Below are 19,022 nucleotides of genomic sequence, written 5' to 3'. Positions count from 1 at the left end.
CTGCAGCTCTTAAGTGAAGCATGTGGTTCTTAAGTGAATCTGGCTTCCCCAATTCACTTTGCTTGTCAAAAGCCTGCTGGGAAGGTTACAATTGGTGATCACATGACTCCAGGAAAGTTCAACTGTCATAAATACAAGCACCTGAATTTTGATCATGTGACCATCAGGATGCTGCAACGGCTGTGTTGAAAAAACCAGTTGTAAGTTTTTTCAGTGCTGTATCTTCAAACAGTCGCTAAATGAATGGTTGTAAGCCAAGGACTACCTGTACATGGTTATTCTCATATTTTGCATTGATTGTCCTTTCAATTATGCTATATAAATGTTAGCCCCATTCTGCTATTGGAAGCGAAGGCAGTTAGAGCTTTCAAATTGTAAAAAAATATTGTAGCATGAGTTTTGTTTTTACCAGCTTTAAATATTAAAGGAAATGGAAGACACAGATTAATGTACTAGGAAAACATGTTTGTATAGTCAATCAACCACTCTAACCTGAATAAAGCGAGATCTATTTTTCTTCAAAAAAAAAGAGGAAATATAAAAATAGACAATGAACAATATGACAGATTTAAAGTGTTTAATTCAAGAACAGCTGCAGAAAAAAGATGCATAGAGTTTTTCCTAATGTAAACATAAAAAGGAGGGAAAGCACAAACACAGTGGACAGATTTTTTTTCATTTTTCATTTTTGATTTCAAAGAACCTTCTTAACAACTAAAAGCATGCATCTAGCTGCATGTCCACAGAGGATGGGCTAGCCAACTCATTCTCAGCAAGTATGAAATGTGTGTGCCCTGATGCTAGTAAAATAATCCAGCTGAGAAACTGGACTCTAAAGAGTTTGGAGAGGCACTACAGTTCCTCTCATTGCTGGTTTTTCAGAGTATCTCCACTGTATCATTATTGCAGCAGAAATGCACTGACTCTTCTACAATCATCTCCAACACTAAAAGAGGCAAAAATAAAAGGAGAAATATAATCAACTCCAGTAACTTTAAATTATTTTTTACATCGGAAGTTTTCCAGATATTGAAAATTATTGCCAAATTCTGCTTGAAGAATGGGGAAAGGAGGATTCAGATTCTTGTCAACAAGAAACTCTGTAAATCACAATTATTGGAAGTTGCAAAGAGGAAATAAACAAACGAAACCAAAAGCATTTTGGGGAGATGTTTATGTTGGACTTGGAAGATTGTATATACTTAATTGATGCATTCCCAAATAAGTGAGAGGAAATATTTAAAGTTTTGATCTCACTCTTGGCCAAAAAAAAATAAGCATGTCATTATGCATGCCCAGAATTACCATATCCTTACATCAGAACCTGAATAAGAGTTTGGCAATTTTGCAAAAGAAGCCCATACTAAGCAAAGCAGAGGAAGGCTTTGCTTGTGTGGGGAACCTACCTTTCCCTCTAAATGGCATGAGTTTAAAACAAATGTTAGTTTACTTTAAAAAAAAGATCAAGCAGGAAAAAATATACTCCTAAATGGAGTATTTCATTCTTATTGTTTAGTCAGTTACAAATTAAAACAACGCACTTCTAGTAAAATAATAATGCAATAAATACCTAGACTATTTCAAGTTAAAAATAATAGGTACAAAAGAGCCTCAGTGGAATTAATGTACTGATATTGCTACAGACTGACCCTTCACAGACATGGGTGTCTCCAAAATCAGTTGTAGCTTACATCCTTGGTCTCTGGACTTGGTTAATTCCATTTTATCCTTTGGAATACTTCTAGACAACAATACAATACAATACATAGTACAACACACACGTACACATGTCTGCTCCTAATTTTGTTTCTCTGCCAAATGATGTAAATTGTTGCCATCAGAATTGTTCCTTGCAACTGTGCAACAAGAATGTTACTGATCAAGAAGACTTCCTAGGCTTGGCTGTAGAGCAGATGACAAAGTTCTTGGGGTAGTTATCAAGCCTTCAGAAGTTATCTAGCCTTCTCGAACACTGTCCCGAGATTCTGCTAATGAGCTGTGAATGATCCCAATGATAGACTCAACACCTTCTCCCTCTAGGACAGTACGATGGTCTCCTTCAACAACATGGACAAACACCTTCCCATCACAGACCTGCAAAGGGTATAAAAATGTAGAAGAAAGCATTACAAATTTTAGCCAGCAATGCAAGCTTGAGGTCTTAATGTCCTTCCCTTGTAAGGTTGGCTCCTTTCTGTAGATTATTTCTTTCCCTGATCTCTTTCAATCAGTCACAACAAAAGCAAGGTTTTTTCGTTTCTGTTTCTTTCATGTATCCATTCTTAGAAACCATTAAACTGTATCTTTAGTTATAGCTATATTTATATTTATAAATAAACATAGCTATTACCGGGTAAATCATAATTATATTTGCAAGAAATCAATACAGAGAGTGGCACCATATGCATTTCTAGTCGCTTCAAAATCTGGCAATGATGGAAGAGGAGCAAAAAAGGGCAGGAGGGAAAAAGGTATCAAGTATACCCCATCCTGTGATTCATTATTCGATCTAACTTTATTGATGAAGAGAGGATCTCTTTTTAACTAATTATTTTTCTGCACACTGCTAAGATAAGCTTTGGTATGATTAGCAAGCAGTCACCTAAACGCTTGCAATTGTTCCATTTTGGGAATTATGGCCATGAAGAATGAAAAGTGATTGAAAATCTCTCAAGCACTTCAGATAAGAGTTCACAGTGATTTTGTATTCTAAAATTCTTGGCTATCTAACTTGGTTAAAATAAGTTAAAAGTTAGTTAAAGGTAAAGGTTCCCCCGCACATACGTGCTAGTCGTTTCCGACTAGGGGCCGGTGCTCGTCTCCGTTTCAAAGCCAAAGAGCCAGCGCTTGTCCGAGGATGTCTCCATGGTCATGTGGCCGGCATGACTAGACGCCAAAGGCGCACGGAACGCTGTTACCTTCCCACCGGAGTGGTCCCTATTTTTCTACTTGCATTTTTACGTGCTTTCGAACTGCTAGGTGGGCAGAAGCTAGGACGAGTTAACAGGCGCTCACTCTGTTACGCGGCACTTGGGATTCGACCTGCCAAACTGCCGATTTTCTGATCGACAAGCTCAGCGTCCTAACCCACTGAGCCACTGCATCCCTAAGTTAAAAGTTAATACACTATTATTTTGGGAGAATCATGGTATTTAGTAGGAGACAGGGTGATGGATCAACATTTATACATGCTAAATCAATACGACTTATTCCTACGTTTTAACAACTCAAGAGTGCAGCTGATGTTTCTTTAAGATGAGAAAACTTACTAAGTGAAAAGCTACATAGTTGTGGTCGTGTAATTTTTCAGACTAACCTCTGAAAGCCTGTAGTCTCCTCCAAGACCTTCTCCATATTCATTGTGGGTCTTTGCTTTCAGTAGTGTCACATTGCCGTGATATTTGGATTCTGGTACATACTTGTCTGCTGCCTTTAGTTTGTTGTAAAAGGAAACAGCAGCAAAAGTGAGTGCCTTGTGGCTGATATCTTTGTGATTCTGAGTAATCAGGTCTGCAGCAGCATGAGCACGAGCTTCCAAATTTGGTAGGGGCAAAAGGATCTCCAGCAACTGCAAATAGTACAGATAAATAGATAAATACATCAATCAATCGAAGTGTTACTACAAAATACAGTGTACTTATTAAAGGGAACTAACACACACGCACACTTATGTAAATACATTTATGTCTACTTGCACACATACATTCTGTAACAATGAACAGTATCAACTACCATTACCTTATTGTACTCCATGCCAGAGAACTGCTGGACAAAGGCACACATTGCTTCTGTCTCTGTTTCAGCTTCATTTCCTGGGGTTAGCTTGGCTCTGTAACTCTGGGAATGATTCAAAAGACAATTTTCACGACAAGAACAGTGATAAAACCCAAGCATTACAATTATTAGGAAATCACACACAAGATAAAAATGGCCTCTACACTTTGGATAAAAGGCTTGAGATAATTTCTAATAAGCATGAACTGTCCCAGAACAGACTGTTTCCCAAAGAATCCTGTGCCAAACGACGAGGTAACAATTGAACGTTACGGCTACCAATTTGTATTACAGAAGGTGATGCTGGAATAGGAAATGAATTCATCCCATAAATGGATTGCTGTGCGCCCGCACAACAAAATAGGTGTGTGCTACTGCTGATCTGCCAAGTGGTCCTGGCAGATAGACCTCGACTCTCTTACCTGAGTATGTGCTGCTACGTAGGAGTGAGAGCCATCTAACAGGAAGAGGCTATTGGGCAGGTAGGTAGGACCTTGCTGAGCTTGGAGCTGACAACACATTTCAAAGGCAACACAGGCACCAAAGGAGTATCCAGAAATTCGGTAAGGACCTTTTGGTTGCACCTCTTTTATACAGTTAATGTAATAGGATGCCAGGCTCTGTATACTGTCCAGTGGAGCAGCTAGAGATAGAAAGTAACAAAGTTAGGAAAAAGAGTCAGGTACTCGATTAGCACATTTATAATCTCACAATAAATATCCAGGCCAGCCTAATAGGAATTTTAACAGAATGGCAGAGTTGGAAGGGACCTTGGAGGTCTTCTAGTCCAACCCCCTGCTTAGGCAGGAAACCGTATACCATTTCAGACAAAATGGTTGCTTGATCTCTTCTTAAAAACCTCTAGTGTTGGAGCATTCACAGCTTCTGGAAGCAGGTTGTTCCACTGATTAATTGTTCTAACTGTCAGAAAATTTCTCCTTAGTTCTAGGTTGCTTCTCTCTTTGGCTAGTTTCCATTTGTTGCTTCTTGTCCTGCCTTCGGGTGCTTTGGAGACTAGCTCGACTCCCCTCTTCTTTGTGGCAACCTCTGAGATATTGGAACACTGCTATCATGTCCCCCCTCGTCCTTCTTTTCATTAGACCGGCCATATTCAGTTCCTGCAACCGTTCTTTATATGTTTTAGCCTCCAGTTTCCTAGTCATCTTTTTTGCTCTTCTCTGCACTCTTTCTAGAGTCTCAACATCTTTTTTACATCGTGTCAACGAAAACCAGATGCAGTATTCCAAGTGTGGCCTTACCAAGGCATTGTAAATTGGTATTAACAATTCACGTGATCTTGATTCTATCCCTCTGTTAATGCAGCCTAGAAGTGTGTTGGCTTTTTTGGCAGCTGCAGCACACTGCTGGCTCATATTTCAGTGATTGTCCACTAGGACCCCCCCTCATAGTTACTACTATTGAGCAAGGTACCACCTATACTGTACCTGTGCATTTGGTTTTTCTTGCCTAAGTGAAGAACCTTACATTTTTCACCATTGAATTTCATTTTGTTAGCACCCAATGTTCAAATCTGTCAAAATCCTTCTGTATCTTAAATCTTAAACCTATCTTCTAGAGTGTTGGCTATTCCTGCCAACTTGGTGTCGTCTGCAAAGATGATGAGTTCCCAGTCTATCCCCTGGTCCAAATCGTTGATGAAGATGTTGAAGAGCACTGGGCCCAGAACAGAGGCCTGGGGTACCCCACTACACACTTCCCTCCATGTAGATGCAGTTCCGTTGAGGACCACACGCTGAGTATGGCCGGTCAGCCAGCTATGAATCCATCTGGTGGTGATGCTGTCTAACCCACATTTTCCTATCTTATCAAGTAGTAGGTTATGGTTTACTTTTTCAAATGCCTTACTGAAGTCCAATTTTGCTAAAACAAAGAAGTTCCGTTGTCTCCCTCTGCTTATAATTTGTTTTTTGTTTAAGCTAAATCTTTATATCTCAGCAGTGAATTATCACGTGGATATTGTGGATTCGATAAATGTGTTAAATACAATAGCTACCTTCGGTACACTGAAGCCCATAGCTTGGTATGTGGAGCTTTGAGGCAAGGGTGTTGAAGACAGTGATGGATCCCTCAATGGGATGAATAAGGAAGAGTGGAGACTCAGTGTTCTTCACCTCACTGAGCGGTATGATTGTTGGTCCATCTGGATTAACCAAGAGACTATTCAAATCCACACTGAGTTGCTCAGTTTGACCGCCTTTGGTTTCCTGGGATAATACTAAAGACAAGACATAGACACATTCACACAGTGAAGTACAAGGTTTATAAGATGGTTTGGCACAAGTTTAAATATTTTTTTTAAAAAACTTTAACTTGTGTAGCACTAGGATCCAAACCAACTCTGATTCAGAAATTCAGGTCAGGGGTGGGCAATTCATTTTCCCAAGAGGCCACATGAGAAACTAGGACTATTGTGGAGGGCTGAACCAATAGAGCTGTGAAAATGCTTAGGCATGCATCCATGCACATATTTAAACTGGGGAAAAAATAGCAGTCGTCTTCCAAATAAAAGCAATCCACATGGGCTGGACAGGGTCAACCAAAGAGTCGGATGTGGCCTGCAGCTACAAAATGCCAAGGTCTGTCTAGTTAATTATACATACTTACTGTCCTGAGTCCCAGATTTAGAAGAAAATTCCCGTAGTTTGTTAATAGTAAGCAACCGTACATCTCTCATTGGCATGACAATATCATAGTCCCGCTCCAGAGTCTGGCGGACTTCGACTCCCATCAGGGAATCCAAACCCAAATCAGCCAGAGAAGTGTCAGCATTCAGGCTGTTCACATCACGGACACCTGAGGGGAAAAAAAAAGCTTGCTTAATGTCATATGGGCACAGCCCTTTTAGGCTGTCTCTTCTAGATTTAGCACTTGTTTGACAGCTTTCCTCACATTACTGACTTGGCATCTTTTGCTGGGATTGCTGTTATATAATTCTAATTGCTCAACTCTTTATGGAATACATGAGAGATATTTATGAGGTACAGGGCAGCTGTTTTTTAGGCAATATTTAAAATACAATTATTTCAGTACGGTCAGCCACATTTCAACTGTATACATTCTGTAGATCAATTTAACCAGGGTGTGAAATTGCAAAGAAAGGTCATTAACCCATGAGAGAAGTCATCTGGGGATGAGACACTTGGTGCAGAGTGGATTCAGAACCAAAGGGATAGTTTGCTGCACTGCATAACCTTTTCTGTACTACCCCATTTATTCTCTGTCTTTGCAATACACATAGTTACACAGCTTACGAGAAGCTTAAGACCTTGACAACTGCCTATTCTCAGATGACATGACATCAAGCTCTCAGATTTCCATCCTAGCTTTTAGAAATGATGGGACTTGCAAACCAACAGATGCCCCCTGAGCCACTAGGGATGAAATAGAAATGCATATGAAGTGCATACAGATTAATGCAAAAGAGCCTGATTACTAATAATGAATTAATAAAGATAAAATAAAAAGTGAAAGCTCTGCAATTGCTTGCTTTATTTATTTATTTATTTATTTATTTATTTATTTATTTATTTATTTTAATTTAATTTAATTTAATTTCTATACCGCCCTTCTCCCGAAGGACTCAGGGCGGTGTACAGGGCAATAAAAATACAACATACAAAAATTAAAAATAAGATTAAATTAATCTAGCCCTAACAATAAATAATAAAAATTACAAATTAAAATACCCCAAACCCATTAGACCAAGCCGGCTTGTTCAAATAAGTAAGTTTTCAGATCACGGCGGAAAGAGCCATGGCACAACACGGGGCATTATCCCCCATCCAAAAGTCGTATCTTGACTGTGACGCATGGAAAACAAAGCAATACCACATAGCAAACGAGACAGAAGGGAGGGCTGGAAAGGGGGGAACGGGAAGGAGAAAATGTTGCTTTCTCAGCAAAACACAAAACCTCCTTGCCTTTAAAAAAATCATGACTAGCATTTACATCATGTTGCAACATGAGCAGCTGGAAAGCCTTCACCATTTCAGCAACTAACCATCCTTTTCACTGGCAACTTCCTACTAAGTCATTTTATATTGATTTCTTATTTTAGAAACTCCAGCCTGTCCCTGTTCTTTACAGATAATTTGTGGTGTTATTTTGATTCTGTGCTTTCCGCTTCAGCGCCCCTGTAATATTCTCTGCCTTCTTTTATGTTTTAAAGAAGAGAGAAGCACTATGTCAGTTCAAATCTTTCAAACTCTACAGGCACTCCTCTGCATTGTTCCGATTTCTCTTTCTCCCACATCTACTCCCTTCTCGAAGTACAGCAACCTCGATTTCTCCCTCTGTAATTTAGTAACCTCTTCAGTGCTGATCCCTATGCACCCTTCTGCAGAAGCTCCCCAAACTCTGTGAAATCATCTTCAAAAAATAACAGACCTGGCTTCATAAGGGTAGGAGGTATGGTTAAATTAGGATCACATCATACCTTGCAAACAGCTATATGAAATTATGGAATAACAGCAATGGATTGTGTGAAAAAAGGGATAACAATAACACAGAAGCCACGTACAGAACTATTTTGAATCTACAATTAACCTACTTAGTGTACAACACCTATTTTCCCCTTTTGAGATGACATGCCTCCCGTCACCAGTAGGGTCCTCTGGCTCAGCAACCACCCCGGGATCAGATGGCCCTGACTTTGCTGTTCTTTAGGAAAGCCTTAGAAACGTGGCTCTGCCAGTAAACTCCAAGCTGAGTGATTTATGTACCCGCAGAAATGCTACGGGACTTTGAAGTTTTTTTTATTCGTTGGGTGGGGTGTTTATTATTTTTCCTTCAATAGGTGAACTTAGAAATAAGCAAAATAAACACTTAAGAAAGAGAAACCACCACTCTACTACCTGTTTTGGTTCTCAGGGATACTAACCGAGAATGTGAGCAACAGCTTCCACAAGATCCCTCTGGCTACCTCCATCACTTTTGGCCAACGTTTTTTCAGCTAAGACAAAACTGGACATGACAGGGTGAGGCTGGTTGAGGAAGTGATCCAACACATCCAAGCATGAGCTGATCCTTTGGGGTAGAGTTCCCCCAATCACAGTGTCATTTGTGCCCATTGTCTCCAAAACAATTCCTACATCACCAATGGCACCCCACTGGATTGCTAGACCTGGAGGGGGGAAAAAAGGTGTGGTAGTTATTAAAGAGTACAGGCATTATTCTTTATGAGCATGATGTGGTAATGTGTTGGAAGAATCAGATGACAGATACTTAAGTCTATGTAATCTTGCTTTAACTTATGTCTGTTATAAATCCAAATTGTCAAGGTGGAAAAGTAATATAATTACCAGGAAGGCCATCATGTCTCCGCTGTTCACAGATACGTTCCATAGTAGAGTTGGCAAAACCATAGTTACTTTGGCCAGCATTTCCTCTTCCACAGCTTACTGAAGAGAAGGCTACAAAGTGATCCAGTTTTGGGCATCTTTGACGGGTTACTCTGGATTAAAAAAAACCAGACAAGATTATTGCTTATTTTGAAAGAGATCCTCCACTTGCTCACCATCATCAGTTTTAAGCAGAACAACAGATCTTCACATGATACTTACTGGTCCAAATTAAGTGTGCCCGAATACTTGGGTTTGTTGACTTCACAGAAAAGTTCTGCGGTCTGATTTTCCAGCATAGCATCTTTCAGCACCTGTAGAAACAGCAACAAATATGATCTCTCACATGTAGAAAAATACCTTGTTCCCATTTCAAAATAACTATGCTATACAGTAAGGACCTATAATTATCTTTACATTTAATGTGAACATTTTATGAAAATGAAAATAGTAACTATTGTTTGGGGGTGGCAGTTGAAAAAAGAATCCTATAGCACCGGAGGCAAGAGTTAAACCTTACCACCACCAGTTCTCAGACATATTAGCCCTTTATTCATGATATAATATTTTATATTTTTAAGAAGGGCAAACATTCTTTGAAGATAAAATCTAGACAGCTCTAAGATAATGATCCAACCAATATAATGTTGAAATATACATTAGTGCTTCCACTCAACCAATGTCAAATAAATCTTTTTCCATCTTACTGCAGTGTTTTTTTCCCCTTTCAATCTTTCCTCCTCAATAATTAATTTTTTTTAAAAAATAATTTGATTACTACTTCTTTTTTTTGAGGCACTATTTGATTAAGGTTTTGGCTGAGGAATGCTAAATATTAGATATGGAGATATTCACTCACAGTTTAAGATGTGATCATCTAATTAACACTTTCTGAATCATTATATGAAACTGAAAAAGCCACACTGCATGAACATTACACTTCACTAGACATGTCAAATTCGTGATGTCATGTGACATCGCGAGACATATCGGGACTGTTTTGCCATTGCTGGCAATGGGGTGGGCGTGGCTTCCGGATGACGCATCCGGCCTGTGGGCTGGCAGTTTGACACCCCTGCTTCAGTACATTTCTAATTTTTTCAAAAAAATATATATTCAAAATTGCATATATTTGGTAAAAAAAAACCTCACCAAACATATCTGCCTCAAAAACTATGTCAGTGAAACAACATACCAAAAGTACTGTATCTGTTAAAAATGCTTGCCAAATTATATACCCTAAGCAAAATTGTCTACAAAATATAAATAAATTAGGACGAGTACCCGCAAAAAAGTACATTGTTTTTCAGGCACATTTTTTTAAAATCTGAAAACGGATGAGAAAATAGGATAAAACAAAGGTTAGAAAAACGGAAGAAACAAGAATGGACAAATCTTTGGAGGCTGGGGGTGGTCCACAATAAACAGTCAAATAAAACGAATCTAAAGAGATAAACAGCAGAGAAATTAACAGATCTATGGCCATACCAAAAGCCTGTCACTCACCATGGCCAAATTGAAAATACCCCCAACAGGTCCTAGTTGAGAAGCTTCTTGTATTAACTGCTGTGCTCCCTCAAGAGTAGCAACATCACTGGTTGACACGAGAACCTGGACTCCAAGCTGTTTCCATTCTTGCACTCGTTTAGCCTGATAACCTGAAAATCAGGAGTCTGATATTTAGCTGCAGTTATACTATATTTTTGGCTATAAAATCATCAACGCAATGAATATGAATTAGGCAAACTCCTGGAGACAGTGAAGGATGGCTGGGCTGGAGTGTTGCAGTCCATGGGGTTGTGAAAAATCATACACGACTTAGCAAATGAACAACAAAATTTACCTTTCCATTGTCTGCTAATGAAGGCATGTGCTGTTTTGCATGCACATAGATGTCTGATAACCAAATGGGGAAATAAATCAGTTTTATGATCATAATGATCCTACTGATGATCATGGAATAAATCATTGTTTCTTTCTGAGATAAGCCTACAGTACTGAGAGGGACGCGGTGGCTCAGTGAGTTAGGACGCTGAGCTTGTCCATCAGAAGGTCAGTAGTTTGGCGGGTCGAATCCCGAGTGCCGCATAACAGAGTGAGCGCCTGTTACTCATCCCAGCTTCTGCCAACCTAGCAGTTCGAAAGCACGTAAAAATGCAAGTACAAGAATAGGGACCACTACGGTGGGAAGGTAACAGCGTTCCGTGCGCCTTTGGCGTCTAGTCATGCCGGCCACATGACCACGGAAACAATCCTCGGACAAGCACTGGCTCTTCGGCTTTGAAACGGAGATGAGCACCGGCCCCTAGAGTTGGAAACGACCAGCACGTATGTGCGGGGGAACCTTTACCTTTTACTGAGAGATGGCAAAATTGGCTTCTTTGCTTAGAGAATGATCAATGTTAACATTTATTAATGACTGGAAACCCCTTATGGACTTTGACAATTAGCTGATGGAAAAAGGAAATTGTGATATAATAATAGAGAGAAGGTAAAATATAAATGCATTTATAACCACTGGCAATAGAATTGGAAGCTGTTTCTTTATATATTTTTCTTTTCTTTCTCTATTTTCTTTCCTACTTATTCAACATTCTTCCTCATTTTCTTTTTGTTTCTCTTCTAACACTTGTATTGCTTTTATCTTTTTGTTAAAAATTTCTTCAATATAAATTATATTTAAAAAAGAATCTTGTTATCAGGGATAACAGAAAATGAACTCTTTCGGTGAGTGTGTGCAAAATCATATGTTCTAAATATTTTTTTCTTAGTACTTTAGCAGTATTATTCTCTTTCTATTTTTGCATGCAAGATCTTAAAGATGGTATAATTCACAGTTTAGTTACAGTAACTTCCACAATTTAATTTTTATTTCTGATTTCCCCCTTCATTGAAAAGGATTGATTTTTTTTCTACAAGTGGAAGAAACAAAAATAAAATTGTCCTTTATTTTGTGATTAGTATATTCTCCATTTCCCTTAACTGTTAGATCCTTTAAAAGTAAATATCACTTTTTGTTCTTGCTCCAGATAAATTGCTATTTTTTTTTAGTAACAGAAAAAGTTTATCTCACAATTATTATCTCAAAATTCCATCTTAAGCTTTTTCAAACCACTCCTTGCTCTTGACTCAAATATAGCCTTTGCCAAGAGCAAAACTAAAATTTGCATCTCCAATCTGGAATTAGGGAACTCAGTCTTCGCTATTGTTTGCTCAACATACCTGTCCGGATGCCTGAACGAGATGTCAGCACCAGCATTTTTGCCCCTCTTTCAACCAACCACTGAGCCAGTTCAAGCCCAAATCCTCCAAGGCCTCCCGTGATGATGTATGACTTGTTTGGTGGGCAAGATGTTCGGGAGATGGCTCGAATCGGCGTTAAACTAGTTCCCTTTGTGGGAGAGTTCTTCTCTTCTTCATGGATCTAGAAAAACAGCACAGCTATTTCGTCATATGGGTCAATACTGACTTTAGGCTCTCTCTTTTTTAACAGAAATAGCTCTAAATTATGGAATGGTGAGAAAGGCTATCCTGGAGATATTATAATTGTAAATGGATCATAATTTTTTTAAAAAATTCTTGTAAAATAGGAAGCATGCAACCGAAATGGGTGGCATATAAATTCAATGAAATAACAACAATAGTAATAAAAAACATGTAACTGTATATTCTGGCAATGTGACAGCCTATAACAATTCTCAAAATGCTCATCTCAATACAGAAATTCAAATTATCAACATCCCCATCCAGTTTGTGTTTGAACATAACCAGGGAAAAGGAGCACGCTACTTTCCTCAGTAATTGGTTCCACTGTTGGACTGCTCCAACCGTTGGGAAGTTTTCCTACCACAACCAGCCTTCCTGCAACAGTCTTTACTAATGTACCACTGCATTTTTGGATGATAGGCAGCAAGTTCTCAGCTTCTGTATGATAATCTACCAAGTATCTGAAATGTGCTCTCTTGAGATTGCCTTTCTCAAAGCAAAAAATACCCATTTGCCTCAGTTTTTTTGTGGTAATTTCATTCCCACTCTAATCATCCTTGTTCTCTTTCTCTGCACATCTTCTCTGTCATTTGCTGAACAATGATACAGCATGTTTAATTTGCAACACTCCCACAATTTATTAAGCAAGTTGTCCAGGCAAAAAATACAACACAGTCAATCTGGCAAATTGCTTCTTGACAAATCTAGTCAGTGGGTTCCAGTAATCACTGCCTTGTTTTCAAGGTACAGAAACAGCAGTAATTTAAAGATCTTCTCTAAGTCTTTCTCCTCATCAATATTAGACTGATTGACCTGAATCTTTGTATAGCTTTCTCCGCTTGTGAAAAAGGGACATCCTCTCCTTGCAGTCATCCGATATTTCATCCATTCTCCAGGATTTTTTTAAAATAAGAAAGGATTGAACAGACCATAAGCAAATTCCTTCAGTTCCCTAAGAGGTAGTCCAAGACTTTGAAAATTTAAAGTTATTCAAGATACTATATTTGTATGAAGCTCAAACTGAATTCCTGTTCCTTCAACCCATCTCTTCTCAACTGTCTGTTGAAATGTATTCTATTTTCTGAGAAAACTTTCAAATCAAAGTACGAGCTCAGTTAGAGCTATCCCTTTGTTGTTAGTGCTATTTATTATCATTATGTTGGCTTTATTTTAATAGCTCATTTATTGATTTTTTTCCTCTTTAATTTGACCATATCTGATGAGATAATTTGTTCTGTTTTGCTGAATTTATTTTCTTAATCTGTATTTTAAACTTAATTAGGTTTTAAGAAGCTGCACAAGAGATGTCATTGCTTCTGTTATTTTGTATTTTGCATGTTACTTTATTGTAAAATCCACAATTCAAATTCCGTACTACTGTACTATTACTTCCACAGTGGTTTTTTCTGTTTTGGATCTTGCTATTGTTAAAATCCTTTTATAAAAAGGTATCAATATACATAGCAATAAATATGTAATAAATTCTAGCACTATAGAACAGTGGTGGTGAGCCTATGGCCAGAAGGGGCACTCAGAGCCCTCTCTGTGGGCAAGCACGCCATTGCCCCAGCCCCACCTCCCCCCACGGCCCTATCACCAGCAGCACTCTCGGAGGAGAGTCGCCCCCGGGCAGCAGGGCAGGGCAGGGCGGCTTTTGGACACTCGGTCTCTATAAGGTTCGCCATCACTGCTATAGAAACACTACATACTAACCCAACCTCTCCATTCTTCAACCCACTCTCTCCCCTCCCCCCCTTTCTTTAACAGATATTCACAGCAGGTATCAGTATTCACAATTATATAGTACAGCTTTCACAAAATCTTCTTCTACCATACCTGGATTACCACTTTTCCAATGTGTTTTCCTTGTGCCATGTATCTGAAGGCAGCTTCTATCTCTTCTCTGTTAAACAAAGTAGTCTGCAAAGGTTTTACTACACCATTTTTAATGCCTTCTTCTAGCAGGTTGGACACTGATTCCCACTCTTTGTTTTTTTCTTCGAAAATAGCATCTAACAGAATTCCATGAAAAGCCACGTTCTTCAGGAAAAGGGCCATTCCTACAAGAAGCAATGCAGTTATGACTCTTCTACCTTAATGTAGCTTCTGCTGCCAGCAAAATTCTCACACATTTTTAAAACAGTTAAGGATGAACCAGAGGCAAAATCAGATCAGCAAAAATGATAAAACTCATTTTTATGAAATGTTTCCTATGAATTTAATTGAAATAAAACATATAAAATTTAAGAAGAACTAGTTCTATGGAAGCTTCACCCACATAACTCTTCTACTCGAAAAGTTAATTACAAGCATTACAGCATCATGATGCTAAGAAAAGGATGTTTAAGGTAAGAGCTGATTCAAGACATCTGTTAGTGCCTGCTTTGATTGGTTCCATTCTTTTTTATGGTTAAATCAGGATATAAATAAATCCAAAAGGAATGATTAAATTTGCAATCTGCCCTGTAGAGTCCAGAAATATCCTGCACATAAGATATTCAGCCCAAAAAATATTACCAAGAGGTGTGTTGTTCGACAGGTCATATTTGCCAATTTCCAAGAAGCGCCCATGACGAGCAAGGCAACGAAGACTGGCCTGGAGCTTCTCTTCTGATAAGGAGTTTAACACAAGGTCAACACCTGCAAAAATGTTCAACAAAGTCAATAGCGTAGCCTACAAGATTTGCATCTACACTCTTTACTTCTAATTAAAACTTCTAAACTGTAGAGAGATGGTCGCCTCCAGTGTTTATACTTACCTCTCCCATTAGTAACTCTCAGTATGTGTTGTTCGAAGGAAGTATTTCTAGAATTGGCAAAGCTATTTGCATCAAGCTGAGGGAATCTTTTTTGGAGATATTCACGTTTCTCTTTGGAACCTGAAAACAGGAAAACATGTGTTTCTCTCCATTCAAATATCTTACAGACCCTTCCTTCTTCAGAGGCCTATAAGGAAGACAGAGAACGCCTGGAGCATCTACAGTGTGTGGGGTCAAAATCTGCAGGATGATGCTACAACAATGTGACTGAAACTTATCCTTTTGCATGTAAGTGTCATGCTGACGTAGCTATCAAAGGGGTGGAACCTAGATCATCACTCCTGCCATCTTGAAGATTTTGGTTTTGATCACTCCCATTTCATGGACACCACTGAATAATGCTGGCCACAGCATTGTTCTGATAAAGTGGCAGCTGATGATGGCTAAAGAGACATAGAAATTAATCTACTCCAATACTTTTTTTAAAAAAGGCAACCTGTCCTTATTTATTTCTCCCATGTTTAGTTTATATTGTCAAATATATTTAAGGAGTAAGAGAAACATCATTTTTCTCAGTTCTTCAAGCCACGTTTGTTTCTGAAAACAAATAACTTGTTAATTTATTCATTCATTCAATTTCTATAGCTGCCAATCTCAGCCCAGCTGCTTACAATTCCAAAAGTATAAAACAATTAAAAACGTTTTTTTTTTAAAAAAAAAACCCATCCAAAATAAATAAACTGCCCAAGATACCTGGCCAGTTAACACTAAACCCAGGAAATGGGACTTAACAAATTCAGACCTGCAGGCTCAAGAACACAGCCAGGATTTTAAAGCCTTGAAAAAGGTCAACAGATAGGGGTCATTCTAAATTCTAAGGGGAGGTGACTCCACGTTGTCTCCTACGTTTTCATTCCTTAAGAGCAGAAAGCAAAGGTTACAGGGAGCTCTCAGAAAAAGAAAGGATGAAGCAAGTTATTTGAATCCGTGAAAAGGCAGCTACATACCCACAGTGGCAAAGACCTGGCAGCCCATGCTTAGAGCAACAGCAACGGCAGCTTGGCCCACACCTCCTGAGGCGGAGTGGATGAGAACAGAGTCACCCTGCTTCATGCCCCCTCGAACCACCAAGGAATAGTAAGCAGTCGTGTAGGCCACTGGCACAGAAGCTGCTTCTTCCAGGGTCCTGAAAAATGAGAAGAAATTCTTTGCAGGCCCTTCACACGTCTGTTTCTCCCCCTTGTCAGTTTTCATCCTAACTCTTGTTGTGAAGAAGAGAGGCAACATGGAATCTGCACTTTCCTTTCTCAAGGGGTCCTTCCGCTATCTGTGCTCATGACACCATTTTAAAACTGCATCTTTTCATCCGGAAGCAGAAATCTCTCTAGTGGCTAAATTAAACATTAAGTGAGTCCTCCACTTGCAACTCTTTCTATACTAGCAGCTGATCACAAGAATGCTGTGGTAAAGGAAAAATTAATGCCAGAAAATGTTTGCTTGGTTGCTTTTTCCCTCCTCCCTGCATTCTCTCTTTACATAAGCCAGATCTGAACATGTTAATCTCCAGACTGTAATTTTAAAAAGTTCTTAAAGTAGAGTATACATTAACAGTCCATTCAGTCTCTTAAAATTAGTTACTAGGAGCCTGCTTGGTAAAAGAATCCTAAGTAAAAATTGGAGGGCTCCAATAAAATCAAAGGCCCTGCATTTTTCCCATCAAAAAAGCAATTACAGGAAAAGCAGAGAAGTGGGGAAAGAATTACTGATATTCTGTTTTTCTACAGAAATGAAAAAGACTGACAAGATTCTAAACCACTGTATGATGAATGCAATTAGACCAAAAAAAATGTTCTGCTACCGATAATGTTTCTTACATTCCATTACAGTTTAGTTTGCAAATGTAGGAATAAAATATGAGCAGCTTAGTTCCATAGGGGGTGCGAAGTAACACCAGCTGCCTGCAATCAGTGCAGGTTCGCATCCCACCAGGCTCAAGGTTGACTCAGCCTTCCATCCTTCCGAGGTAGGTAAAATGAGGACCCAGATTGTTGGGGGCAATAAGCTGACTTTGTAATAATGCCGCTGGGGGGGGCGAAAGCCCTAATAAGCAGGCATATACATAGAATGAAAGCCATTGCTAAGCACGTTGATTTGTGCTTAGATTGTAAGCCGCCCTGAGTCTTCGGAGAAGGGCGGGATATAAATGGGATTTTAAAAAAACAAAAACAAAAAAAACTAGACTTACCAGTTTTGTGGCACTTCCCACAGGAATCTCTTCTCACAATCTACCACGGTAGCAAGTCCTTTAGCTGGTAGTAAACCCATTACTCTTTTCCCTGCAGGATCATATCCTGAGAACTCCATTCCTAACATGCATTGCTGCAGTGTCCAATTTCCTGGAAAAAAAAATTGACTGTTCCTATGAAACTGCTATAAGAACATGCAACTGCAGACATTTATGGATTTTAATATCCTTAAAAGGTAAAGGTAAAGGTTCCCCCGCACATGCGTGCTAGTCATTTCTGACTCTAGGGGCCGGTGCTCATCTCCGTTTCAAAGCTGAAGAGCCAGCGCTTGTCCGAGGACGTCTCCGTGGTCATGTGGCTGGCATGACTAGACGCCAAAGGCGCACGGAATGCTGTTACCTTCCCACCGTAGTGGTCCCTGTTTTTCTACTTGCATTTTTACGTGCTTTCGAACTGCTAGGTGGGCAGAAGCTGGGACGAGTTAACAGGCGCTCACTCTGCTACGTGGTACTCGGGATTCAACCCGCCAAACTGCCGACCTTCTGATCGACAAGCTCAGCGTCCTAACCCACTGAGCCACCGTGTCCCCCTTAATGTCCTTACTTATGTCTTAACCTTCCCACACACATTGATGGTGGAAAAGAGATACATAAGTCAATTTTGGTCTGTGACTGAGTATCCACTGCTGGAAATTGCAATGGGAGAAAATAATTTCTAATGTTTAACTATTTAGCATTTGACTGAATGTATTTGATTTGCTCTGCCTATCCGAACTATAGCACTAACTTTTCCACTTCTGAGGTCAACCCACAGAAAGACTGGCAATTGCTTAGAATATGTGACCCTCAATGACTTTCCAATTTCTCCCTAAGTAAGGTCACTGCTCTTACCCAGAATTCTGATTTTGGCTTGTGGAGTTTGATAAGATTCTCCACCAGGAACATTTTAAAGTGCCAACTGCAGGCAGTTTAACTCCACAAGGAGTCCCACTTGAAAACTCCACAAGGAATCCCACCCAATTTAAAAATGATCTTAATATTTTAGCATTCCTGACACCAAAATTCTCCTTCAGTGTTCCTGGTACCTGTGGGGTGGGTGTGGAGATTTTAGCCCTATTATTGTTTTAGCATATATGGGGAAGACTCAGGAAGGTTCATCTCACCTTTGATCCTATTCTTTATCTAATTTAGAACATTATCATGCTAATATCAAATTTCTTTCCTGAAGATATCTATACTCCAATCATTTCTATAGATACTGTTATCAAGCCATGCTCATACTATCCTAGCCAAAGAGTTAATCTCATTTATGAAAGAAAGATATGTAAGATCAAATTATTTATCTTAGGACATAATAATAGAAATCTTTTATATTTCTATAACTTTAGTACCATTTAA

At 39.1% G+C, this 19,022-nt stretch overlaps 1 protein-coding gene across 1 annotated transcript in view; it reads right to left on the bottom strand.

Annotated features, from left to right (window-relative positions):
- Nucleotides 1–562: 562 nt before the first annotated feature.
- Nucleotides 563–19,022, bottom strand: part of FASN (fatty acid synthase) — a 62,792-nt gene continuing 44,332 nt past the window's right edge. The window contains exons 28-43 of the mRNA XM_083352986.1: nucleotides 17,625–17,775; nucleotides 16,387–16,565; nucleotides 15,380–15,499; nucleotides 15,138–15,260; nucleotides 14,457–14,680; nucleotides 12,357–12,558; nucleotides 10,641–10,792; nucleotides 9,357–9,448; nucleotides 9,096–9,247; nucleotides 8,675–8,917; nucleotides 6,400–6,588; nucleotides 5,789–6,010; nucleotides 4,197–4,417; nucleotides 3,739–3,837; nucleotides 3,317–3,568; nucleotides 563–2,094 (exon numbers count right to left, since the gene is read on the bottom strand). Coding sequence (XP_083209112.1) covers nucleotides 1,957–2,094; nucleotides 3,317–3,568; nucleotides 3,739–3,837; nucleotides 4,197–4,417; nucleotides 5,789–6,010; nucleotides 6,400–6,588; nucleotides 8,675–8,917; nucleotides 9,096–9,247; nucleotides 9,357–9,448; nucleotides 10,641–10,792; nucleotides 12,357–12,558; nucleotides 14,457–14,680; nucleotides 15,138–15,260; nucleotides 15,380–15,499; nucleotides 16,387–16,565; nucleotides 17,625–17,775 — 2,759 coding nt within the window. The 3' untranslated portion in view covers nucleotides 563–1,956. The remainder of the gene's footprint in view (nucleotides 2,095–3,316; nucleotides 3,569–3,738; nucleotides 3,838–4,196; nucleotides 4,418–5,788; nucleotides 6,011–6,399; nucleotides 6,589–8,674; nucleotides 8,918–9,095; nucleotides 9,248–9,356; nucleotides 9,449–10,640; nucleotides 10,793–12,356; nucleotides 12,559–14,456; nucleotides 14,681–15,137; nucleotides 15,261–15,379; nucleotides 15,500–16,386; nucleotides 16,566–17,624; nucleotides 17,776–19,022) is intronic.

Source organism: Vipera ursinii, assembly GCF_947247035.1.
Source record: "Vipera ursinii genome assembly, chromosome: 2".
In the NCBI taxonomy this organism is placed as follows: domain Eukaryota; kingdom Metazoa; phylum Chordata; class Lepidosauria; order Squamata; family Viperidae; genus Vipera; species Vipera ursinii.
This window is presented reverse-complemented; position numbering and strand designations above follow the sequence as displayed.